The sequence below is a fragment of the Hoplias malabaricus genome, chromosome 10, assembly GCF_029633855.1.
Source record: "Hoplias malabaricus isolate fHopMal1 chromosome 10, fHopMal1.hap1, whole genome shotgun sequence".
Taxonomy (NCBI): Eukaryota; Metazoa; Chordata; class Actinopteri; order Characiformes; family Erythrinidae; genus Hoplias; species Hoplias malabaricus.
In genome coordinates, this window is record NC_089809.1 from 25,217,934 (window position 1) to 25,230,009 (window position 12,076).

General features: G+C 42.7%; 1 protein-coding gene across 1 annotated transcript in view; it reads left to right on the top strand.

Moving 5' to 3' along the window:
- The window catches only part of dpyda.1 (dihydropyrimidine dehydrogenase a, tandem duplicate 1), a 162,106-nt gene that overhangs the window by 76,926 nt on the left and 73,104 nt on the right, over positions 1 to 12,076 (top strand). The window contains 2 exon segments of the mRNA XM_066683080.1: positions 731 to 915; positions 4,288 to 4,503. Of these exon segments, the coding sequence (XP_066539177.1) occupies positions 731 to 915; positions 4,288 to 4,503 (401 nt within the window).

The window sequence follows — 12,076 nt, forward strand, 5'->3', positions numbered from 1 at the left end:
TGTGCAACCCATAGATCTGTATTTAAAAATGTCCTCATTGATAAATGTAGGCCATCATCCATGCTGAAAAGCATTGCCTGCAGAAGATGAATTGTATAGGTATGTGAGGGAGAAGAGGGGGGTCATTTTATAATGTAGATCAGTTTGACGGAGTATCTCCTTTCTAACGTTGCTAGCGGTGAATGAAATGCATCAGGAGATGTTACATTAACCCAGCTAAAAGAAAGGGAAGCAGGAGAGGAAAAAAGCAGCCAGCTTGTCATTTGTCTTGTCACAGACTTCATATTAGTCTCACTATGGTTTCCAGTCTATCAGGCCCAGGTCTGCACTTACTGACTCGCACCTTTTTCTGCCTCCTTCTCCACTCGGTCTTTTCCTTCCCTCCTTTTCTCATTGTCCCCACCTTTGTTTCTCCTTGTGAATGCGACTTGCGTGTCCCTCTTCTTTTTTTTCTCTCCCTCTGTCTCTTTCTCTCTGTATCACTTTGACGCTCTATTCTTGCTCCCTTTCTTCCCCCTTGTACCATATGGATTTGAATTTCTCTCCCTCTCTCTTTTTCTGTCCAATTCCTTCCCCCACTTTCACTCACTTTTTTCTCCTCTTCTCTCTTTCCCCGTCTTTCTCTCCTTTCTCCCACCACTTATTTCCTCTTGTACTTTATGTGCCTTTCTCTCTCTCTTCAACCCTCACTATCTCCTACCTACCTTCTTTGTCTCTCTCTCTCTTTCAGTGAAAGAGGCCATGGCTCCCATCAGGTTAAACAGATGGGGTGTTCCTGAGCTGAATATGGAGACTATGCAGTGCAGTGAGCCGTGGGTCTTTGCCGGGGGCGACGTGGCGGGGCTGGCCAACACCAGTGTGGAGTCTGTCAACGATGGCAAGCAGGCCTCTTGGTACATCCACAAATTCTTACAGGTACCTTGTATGTCGCTCACACACACAAACACACACACACTTACAAATACCTCATGTGTCACTCACTCATACACTTAGATTGTTGATTTATACTTACACTACTCTTTTTTTATGTTAAGACTTACAGACAAAAGCAGCCATATATTCCTTACCACCATCAATACACACATCCATGTATCTGCACACACAGGCCCCCAAACACTTGTTTTTTTTTTGTGCTGATGAGACCCAAACAGATGTTACCCTGATTAAGTCCTGTGTTAAGATCAAAAGCCGACGGAAAGGGAGGATTTGGAGAGCTGATTAATTATGAAGATGAGAGCTTTACATGTACTCTACACGGGGAGAGATGTGACGCTGCTGGATACAAAAGCCTCTCAATATGAGTATTTTTATGACTAATCAGAGTACAATAATGAATACATTAACATTACACTGTGCAATAGGGGAACAGCACAGTAGTAATCCTGCCGCTTTACACAGTGCACCACGCCTTATGACGGCCTTACCAGTCCACGTAGGATTATTTCTTAAACCTCACCTTCGAGGCTTTGGCAATAGAAGCTTGTTTGGATTAATAGCACGGGGAGGGAGTGAGAGAAAGAGTGAGTGCAAGCACTTAGCTTTGTCTTAGCTGTGTGGTCCAAGGCACACTAGGCCCCTGAAAGAGGCTTACACAGGCTCATGTGCCCCCCCGCCTAACCTCTATTCACTGGCATACAGCCAAACACTGAACAGAGCCCCCCAGCCATGCACTAAAACCCACTCAGCTCTCACACCATCCAAATGCATTCATGTTCCAAATTGATTTTAGGTTTCTGAATAGTGCTTTGTCATCAAATAAAAAAGCCCAAAGCAGGTGAACTGGACCAGGGTTGTCATGATACCAGAATTTCAACTTCAGAACTTCTACAAAGTGTGGTCCTCGAGTAGCTCCTTCTGCTTGCCAGGCTGCCATTGTAAATAAGAATACGTTCTTAATGACTTGCCTGGTTAAATTAAAGGTTACAAAATAGTGTTACTGTAATTGATTACAGTTAGAGCTGTCAAATGATTCAAAATTTAATCAGAGTTAATCTTATTAGTCCATGTGCTTTATCACATTTGGTATTTTTGCTGTAATTCTCCCCTAAACAATTTTACTTTATTGAACAACACAGCATTTAGCTCTGTTTGTGAACAAAATAAGTGTAATCAGAATGTTTATTATTATTATTATTATTATTATTATTATGTAAACACATGCCCACTATATGACATGTTTCAATGAGATTTGGAGCATTACACATCTGTGTATTTGTTAATGCGCTGCTTATTGATTCGTTCATAGGTCTGCTATGAGAATTCTTTAAAGTATTCAGCGGCACATAAAGGGTTAAATAAGAAAAAATATAGTTTTAACATGTTAATAACTTGTCACATTTAGACCACATTAAAAGAATTATGCCAGACAATTAAACACATTCAATATTGTGCATGTGATTTTGCTGAAAGTAAAATCCAATTGAATTGTTTACAATTTCATTATCATCTCTGATTATCCAATTCTGTTATTTATGTGTTAAATGAAGCAAAGAAATTAAATAATGAATGCATTTAAATATTGCTTTTTTCAATATGGTTTAAAGTGAAAAATGATCTTCTATTAAGATTTATCTTCCTAGTCTGTAACTTTTTTATTATCATATAATACCTATAGTTGCTATATGCTTTCCATGTACAATGCAAACTTCATATCATGTCATATCATACCAATGTAACACTGTAAATTTCCCTGCTGTGGGACTATTAAAGGTTTATCTTATCTTACCTGTATTCGTTACACATACACTTTCTGTCTATGCCTATAAAAGTCAGGTTAGCATGCAGGAACTGTAAGTACTGAAAGTCAAAAAGCATTTAGCTTTTGATGCCTTGCTCAGTACTACAGTGAACAGTGAGAATTTTTTTCAGAAAGAAAGTAGCAGTTGCTTTTGCGCATGATCTATATTTCCCTGCTCAAGGTGACTAATTGGAGCTTGCATTAAGTCAGCACTAAAGTGCATTAAGCTAAATGCAAATGGCCAGCACTTGTCTGTTCAGTTCCTAGCAGAGACCCATGAGGATGAGGATTGGAGAGCGTGGCCTAATGTCCCCCTGTATGTGCTGAGTCTGGGGTTGAATGGGCAACAGACTGGCTCCTCTCCTCCAGGTCTCTGACCCCCTCCTCAGGCCTCCATTTAGCAGAACTCTGTCACTGAAGTGCAGCACTCGCCCCATTAGTGTGGTTCATTCAGGGGTTAATTGTCCTAACGTTGCTTTGGTCAGAGCAAGGCAGAGATAACTGTTTATTTGTGGATGAAATTACTACTTGTAGCAGGAAAAGGACAGACAGCAAGATTGCCTTTTTTCCTTTTTTTTAAGTAATGGACTACGGTAGAGGAAATGAATTGGGCACTTTGTGGGCAGGTTCACAGATTAATGTTAGAAATGCTCTCAGATCAGCTGAACTCCCTGCACTGCTGTTTTTTTTTTTTTGTTGTTTTTTTTTTTTTTTGCGCTCTCTGCTGTCACTGTGCAGTTTCTTAGTTCCTTTCTCAGCACCTACGCACCACTATCTCACCAGAGCCCTTGGGTAAAACTGTGAAGCTGCAAGCATCCCTTTCATATAAGCCCATATGAGACACTGAGTCTTTTCTTTACTTAAATATTGGACACTAATTACTGCAAATTATTTAATAAACAAAGCCCAGCAATTAAGGATATCATCTGCCAAAGACTTATCTTGCGTACACATGTTTGACAACTGCAGTCTCCTTCATTGCCCTAGTGGGCTTCAGAATTTCCCCTTGGCGTTGTTTGATTTTCTCTTGTGGTGGGCACGGGAACTTTGCAGAGTCTTTCTCTCTGTCTCGCTGTCTCTCTCTCTGTCTCAGTGGAATATGGAGGGCTGTCATGTCTGCGTGCTCTTTCTCTTTCCACGTGACATCCCCCTTGTTCATTATACGGCAGTGACATCATTACAAAAGCAATGCTAAGCGCTTGATAAACGCAAGGCTAATTAAAGCGAGAGCTGATGTATGACTGAGGTTTGCTGCCTTTGTGCCGCAGTGGGTCGAGATAAACAGTGTGGCGGGGTTTTGCCCAAACACGCCCCGCAATCTGGTTTGCCCCTATCTGCGGCCTATTGTTGCTGTAAACGCGCACGTGTGGCTGTGTGCTCAACTGTAAAGCGCAATAACCTTCAGCAATACCCATTCACACAGATAGCGAGCCTCCTTGTGGGATTTTAAAGGCTTTGTTCACATGAAAACGGTTGATCTCGATTCCACAGAGTGCGGAAACGCTTCAATGCAAAGCCTTCAATTTACATGCGGCTGCTTCTCTTTGCAGGCCATCCACGGGCAAACTGTTAGCAGCCAACCGCAGCTGCCTCTCTTCTACACCCCCATCGACAGTGTGGACATCAGCGTGCAGATGTGCGGGATCAAGTTCCCCCACCCCTTTGGCCTGGCCAGTGCTCCGCCCACCACTACCACTGCCATGATTCGCAGAGGTTTCAAGGAGGGCTGGGCTTTTGCCCTCACCAAAACCTTCTCCCTGGACAAGGTACTCTTCTCTTAACAGTGTCCTAAATATTACATGCTATTAACATTAACATTACAAAGTTAAAACATTAGTGCATGGTGATGTATCAGTCTAGGTGAAGTCATTCAACTTCATTGATTTGTGCTGTTAGGATTCCTTAAAATGTGTTAAAACGTTTGCATAGCATGTCTGAACCTTTGGAGGCCAGCGCAGCATGTGAATGTACACACAGAAACCCAACAGTGCAGTCCTTGGCGCAGTCAGGAAAGCCACAGCTAACCAATAACAGTTTATGCTCTTTACATTACATTTGCTCATCAGTGCTGAGTAGAAAATATATTGTAAAATCGATGTCTGTGTATATTGTTTTTTTGTTTAACCAAAACTATTTCCTTAATGGGAGTGTGCAGCATATTTATGCAATGTTTGGACTGTATTAAAAAAGGTAGGTCACTTTTTTTTAGTCCATTTACAGATGTTTAGTAGTTTATTGTATTTATTTTCTTTACAGCAATTTCACAAAACTGCTCATTTTTAGCAGCAGAACCTCCAGGCCCACTGTAGAAAATGTTTTTTTGTCTACAGCTGGTTGAAGTGTGTTTTAAATGGATCTGTGTATAAGCATCTCCACGATTCAAATGTGTCAGTTTGTGGGTGAGCAGGTCAGTTAATCAGCTGCAAACTACAGCCAGATGCACTTGCTAAATTGTAGCATTCCCTGCAGTTTATACTTCCTCCTGGTGCTAAAGTCCCAGAGTATCGAGAAAGCTGCTTGTCCAAAATTACTTTCAGAATAAAGCCTGTTGTTTGGGAGCCAGCCAGTCTTTATCTTCATCTTTTTGTGACCCAGCAGATATAGAAACATTGCTGTTGGAATTTGATTGCACTCATCCACAAGAGCCTTCATGAGGTCAGGCTGGTGGTGGGCGATTAGGTCTGGCTCGTAAACATCACTCCAACTTATGCTAAAGTTATTTGATAGAGCTTCATCACTCCAGAGAATGTGTTTCCACTGGACATTTATACCCCTCTAGCTCACTCTGAGCTTTGTGTGTGGCTACCCCAATGTGATCCGTTCCAGTGCCAATGCATTTCTATGGAGATTATCATAAATGTGTGTGCTCATTTTAACAGCTCAGCAACGACTGTGATATGAAAGAGCTGAGTTCACTAATTAGAAAAGATACCAGGACACTTTTGTATGTATTTCACACAAACATTAGCCTTCCTGAACAATAGCCCATTTAAAAAGAAAAAAAAAGCATAAAAAGCATCAAGGCCAGATTGTTTTCTACCAGCTGATGAGGTTTTGTTTCAGTGGGTCAGAGAGCGTGCAGGTGCTTCGCATCAACAAAACCACAATTCAGCAGTGCGAATGGAGTCCGTCAGCTTCTGTGCACTCACCCAATGCACTATAGTGACTATTTTCACAAATGTGAGCTTACTATTGCCCAGGGGCTCTATATATATATGTCTTGAACATTTGGAAGCCAGCGCAACATGTGAAAGGTTCTGTTCCTCAAACCATTAAAGAATAATGTTATAGGTGCAGTACGACAGGCTGCATTATCTGCTGAATAATAAATAATATCCGCTTTGTCATAAGGCAAAACCTTTGCTGTGGAAGAGTGTACCAAGTCCATAATCATTTTTAGGTGGACAAAACATGTCAGATAGATGGGTGCGTAAATGCTTGAAACTAGGGTTCCCCACAGGACATTGTTTAGACTGGGGATACTCCTAAAAGGATCCTTTGACTTCCGCTTACCACATTCACACAGAGACATAGGTCCAGAGAGGCCAGTCAAATGAGCTGATCTAATGAATGCATATTTTTGGTCCATTCGTCCTACAACAAGCTCTTTTCACTGTCAAGTTTTCTCTTTTTTGTCCACAATATATTGCTTTTCGGACTGGAGTCCTGAGTATCACTGGTTTAGAGGATCTCACTCTCTTTACCAATAACATTTAAGACAGAGAAGGGCGGCATGGTGGCGCAGCAGGTAGTGTCACAGTCACACAGCTCTAGGGACCTGTAGGTTAAGGGTTTGAGTCCTGCTTCTAGTGTGTTCTCCCTGTGTCCACGTTGGTTTCCTCCCACAGTCCAAAAACACACGTTGGTAGGTGGATTGGTGACTCAAAAGTGTCTGTAGGTGTGAGTGTGTTTGTGTGTGTCTGTGTTGTCCTGTGAAGGACTGGTGCCCCCTCCAGGGTGTATTCCCACCTTGCGCCCAGTGATTCCAGGTAGACTCTGAACTGGATAAGCGGTTACAGATAATAAATGAATGTCAAAGGCAAAGGTCATTACATTTTGGTCTTATTTTGGCAGTGTACAGCAACTAGGCTTGTCTCCAGTACTGTTCTCCAGTACTATCTCCACTGACCTGATAACAATGATTTGAGTTGGTACTTAAGCAGAGCACAGTTTTGTTTCAAAGATAAAGTGGGTGGAGTTTCATCTGGCTTGTTATTCTAAGTTAAAGTAAGCAAATGGAAAAAACATAAATTTTGAGGCACATAGAAGGTTTTCTGAAAATACATTTACATGAAGCTGTGAGTGGCACGGTGGCGTAGCAGGTAGTGTTGCAGTCACACGGTTCCAGCGACCTGTAGGTTGTGGGTTTGAGTCCTGCTCCAGGTGACTGTCTGTGAGGAGTTTGGTGTGTTCTCCCGGTGTCCATGTGGGTTTCCTCCCACTGTCCAAAAACTGGTAGGTGTAACCTGTTTATTTGTTGCATAGACTGAAGAAACACAATGTAATTAAACATATTATGAAATGGAACGTAATCTTCAGCAAATATTTCATTGTCATTTTAGGCCTCATATTGACAGCAGAACACTAAATAAGATTCACACAAACTGTATTAAAGTTTGGATCCTGCACCACTGGAGGTGTGAATGATCATCAGTAACATATGCTGGTTCTGAGCTACTGTAGATGCCATCCTTTTATTAGCAGAGCTGGAGATGGAAATGAAATGAAAGATAAAAAAGGAAAGCAGAGGGTGGATGGGAGAGAAAAGCATCTTGTGACAGACATCACTATAGCAACACGGCAGATTTACATATGCTGCTGATGGGAGGAAAGTAGAAGAAATTTAGCAAAATCGTTTGTTTATTCTGACCTCCTGTCCTCTCCATGTAGCTAATTTCTGACAGCGAGGGAAGCCATGCTTGGAGTGTAAATACTATTTTTGCTGGACTAGTGTGTGCGTGCGAGTGTGTTAGTGTATGTGTGTGCGCGCCTGTGTGTGAGTGATGGCATTATGCCTGGATTAAAGCAGCCCTTTCTGCAGCTTCTCTTTCACACTCTCTGTCCATTCTGAAAAGGTCAGGGGTTTTATTTTTTTTTGTTTATTCTTTTTGGAGACATATCAAACGGAAGGCTGTACTGTAGCAGTGGCACTGTAAGGCTGTATTACATTTGCAGCATTCTCTGTTGAATACTCAGTGATCTACCTGGCTGGTTTTTATCAGCAGCTTGGGAGGATGGTGAGATGTTGGCTGGACGTCTGCTTAAGATTGCATTACCCTGCTTCTTTCAGATCCTCTCTTTCAGGCTCTGCATGAAGACTGACAGTTGCATATTGTATGCATTCTGTGTCAAATATGTTTATGTGAACTTCGTATCTTTTCTGGAATTTTGCCCACGAGTATTGCCCCTTGCACCACACCCCCCCACCCACTCCGCTTCTCTCACCACACTACACTGCTTTACTCGTGACATTTGTAGATGCCAGATTGGGCTCTAATATACTGTTGCAGCTATTGGCTGTCAGCACATACTGAAATACCAGCCGATATCTGGGTAAACAGAAAACATATTATTCTTTATTGTGTGCCCAGTGGGAAAGATTGTAAGTGGGGAGGGAGGTTCTTTGGGGAAAAGAGATAAAGAAGTTCTTAATGTCAATATGAATGAACAGCCAGCACTCTGCTATCATTCTCCTTAAACACAGGGGAATTCTTTTTTTAATATCCTGTGCCTTTGGCTAGGCCGCTCCGATCAACATTACCCAGCCACGGTATCGATAGTGTTCAAGATGCTGGCTGGATTGTCTATGGATATGAGAGTCTTCACGCTTCTGGGTCTTGTCTAAGCGCGGGCGTGCTCGGAATTGCTAATTAGCTTTCTGGGCCGGTGGAGAGGCGGCTAACAAAGCTGGGGTGGGCGAGCGGTGTGACCGTTAATTAGAATTAATGAACTGTATTGCATATAAAAATGTGTCATTTTCTTCTCTTCCTCCCTGAACTGTGAGATGTGGTTGGGGAAAAGAGGGCAAGCTGAGACTGTCTTCTGTCTGATCTTTAGCCTGCTTCCTTTTTTTTCTTTTCTTTTCTCATAAGAGACAAGGACAATTTTATTCCTGTGCGTCAGACCTATTGCTGCTGGAGCTGTGATTGGTACATTTGCTATGTTTCTAGCTAATTACGGAACGAGCACGAGTGTGACTGTACCAGAGTGGCGCAGGCAGTACAGTCGGAGGCGACTGGGTCCAATTAACCCTTTGACTGGTCAGACCAGGCTAAATCACACCTGTAATTGGTGCTAAGCTGATTAACCACTGTGTGGAACTTCACATATATATACTTTCAGTAGCTGAACTCTTAAAAGATTCACTTTTCTGGCAGTTTACCCATATGCTTTAGCGATCTGTAAAAGTGTATTCTTGGCTCAGGTCACCTGGGGCCATGTCACAGAAACATTCCAACTCCGAAACCTTACCTTTTCTTCTTTTCTCTCAATTCCCCATGACAACTGCTAGTTGCATCAGGTGTGGAGCAACCGTTATCACAGTATCACATTTCCTGATTTCACATAAGCATCCCCACTTGTATAAATACAGTCTCAACTTTAAGTATCCCAGTGGTGTCCAAACATCTCTTTCAATGATCTGTTTCTACTGAAAACAGAATAACAGAAATGTTAGCATAACAAGTTCACTAACACTATTGCCCCTGAATTGGGGTGGCACGGTGGTGCAGCAGGTAGTGTCGCAGTCACACAGGTTGTGGGTTCAAGTCCCGCTCCAGGTGACTGTCTGTGAGGAGTTTAGTGTGTTGTCCACATGGGTTTCCTCCGGGTGCTCCGGTTTCCTCCCGCAGTCCAAAAACACACATTGGTAGGTGGATTGGTTACTCAAAAAGTGTCGTGTGTGAGTGAATGTGTGAGTGTGTGTTGCCCTGTCAAGTACTGGTGCCCCTCCAGTGTGTTCCTGCCTTGCTGTCAGTAATTCCGTGTAGGCTCCGGACCCACCAGCACCCTAAGCTGGATAAGCAGTTACAAACAATGAATTAATGAATGGATCATACGCTATCATAATTATTATATTTCATATGGTAAAATAGTGGATTCGTGTGTGAAATTGATTTATATATTTTTTATATAAATATTTGTACAATTCAAGAAGTTCCATATTCTGCAGACAGCTTCTGCTCAATCCCTCTCTTTACCAGCATGTGTCTCTGATGATGAAAACAAACACTGTGTTGAACGTGTGGCACTTTATTAGAACAAACGGCACAGTGTGAAGATCATGATAAATGAAATCTGGAACAAGGACCCTGTTAAACATTAAGAGATATACAGTCACGGTGTTCCATTTTGCAGTTCACCATTTATTTGATATGTTTTGTTAAATGAGTTTACATTAAGTGCAGGATGCATGGTTCAGTTGTGTAAGGTTAACCAGTACGAATAATAAACCCATTCTTCACCTCAAATAAGTAGTTAGGAGTATAAATGTTGTAAGATATGATTACAATGTACGCCTCTACTATGACTTAGTTAAAATAATCATACCTTGACCTTGTAGACCTTAACTTAGGACTGAAGTTTCTCCAGATATGGCCTTTCTCAGCAGCTTAAGTGACCTAGCAGTTCTGTATTAATGACTTTTTTCCGTAGAGGTAGTGATCTTGTTGGTCGAAATGTCTTACACGCCCACCATGTATGGATTTTTAACTTCTACTTACTCTGGGTAAAAGAAAAGAAGAACTTTTACAACACATCAATCTGTTCTCGTGCTTGCTTTTTGTCTTGGTGTAGGAGGATTTGCTGAGCAAATGAATGAACTTTCTTACAGTAACAGAAGAGTTTCTAGAACAGTGGCGTACTGACGAAACTCAACTTTTCAACCGCAATTAAAACAAAGGTCCTATAGAGGAGCTAGCCCAGATACACACACACACACACATACACACACTTAGTGTATGTCTCCGATGTAGGGGACTTAATGAGAAATGTTGTATAAATCTCCATGGCAACACAGATGACGTGTAACACATTGCAATGCCCAACATATGCAAACTCTTGTCCCTTCCTCCGAATATCTTCAGGCCAGATCTTCCCCTCTCCAGACTAATTCCTCACAACCAATAATCAGCTACCATTTTTTATTAGGAACAACGAGGTTAAAGGTTGCGTATCTGCGGTGTCACACACGCACACTCGCTCTTTCGATCTTTCTCCCCATCTCTCTGATGGCGTGAGCTGATAATAGATAGCAGTGGGCTGAAAATGACTTCTGTATTCATGTGCTAAGGGCCCTGGCGCTCACACACTGTAATGAGCCCTTCTTTAGCCCAGTGCTCTCAACAAGCATCAGCACCTTCACTGGTCTGGTTCTCCACTACGTGTCTTTCAATTTACATACCCCGTCAGCAACGTACACGCTTCAGGTTCGGCCCTAACTAAACAGGGGCTGCTAGTTATTTTTAGCCAGGCTGCACAGAATTTAAATATGCTATCAAGCCAGTTGGCTCATTGGCTCATGTGTAGATGTAGAAGTTTAATACGAAGACTGTGCAGCTCTGTGGAGATTGGCATCACCCAGCATACTTTGCTCTGGAGCTCATTTCCATTTCACACTGGCCAAAGTGCATTCTGGGAAGGAGTCTCTGTGTGTGTGGATGTATAGGACTGACACAGCCATTTTGTCACCTCCAGCACTGTGGCAGCGACAAGCAAGGGAGATGGACAAGGTCCTAGGGCTGTGTGCTGGCCTTCTGTAAGAAAGCCATAGAGAGAGAGAGAGAGAGAGAGAGAGAGAGAGAGAGGGAGGGAGAGAGGGAGGGAGAGAAAGTGGTGGTGGGGGTTTGGTTAAGTCAGGCCATCTTTCATTCTCACACACAGAGCGAACATTCCATTCATAATTCATTGTAACGTGTCCATGCAAATCCACTTTGGCTTTTATTGAGACACTAAGCGTCGCAGACAGTTGCCCCGTCGCCGCACATTCCTGTTGTAGAAGTTGAAGTGGTTGTAAAAGTGTTTGCGGAAGGGTTTTATTTTTCCCACAGAACTGCCTCATAATTGGATTGTAAAATGTGTCATTAATGTCCTTACGCCCACTTCTTGATCATTGTTCAGTGATGAGATTTTGCGCGCTTCTTTCTCCCCCACGGGGACAGCGTCGCTAGAGGCTGCTAAAGTGGAGCGTCTGTCTCTCACGTTGAGGGCCACGCTGCCCCCAGCTCACACCTCCCATTTAACTAACGCTCGTCCTCCTCCGGAGCCGCCCCATCAGCGGTGATTACTCCGTGCTTAGATGCAGTTGTTGCGCATTAGGACGTGCAGAGGGGAGGGGAGGAG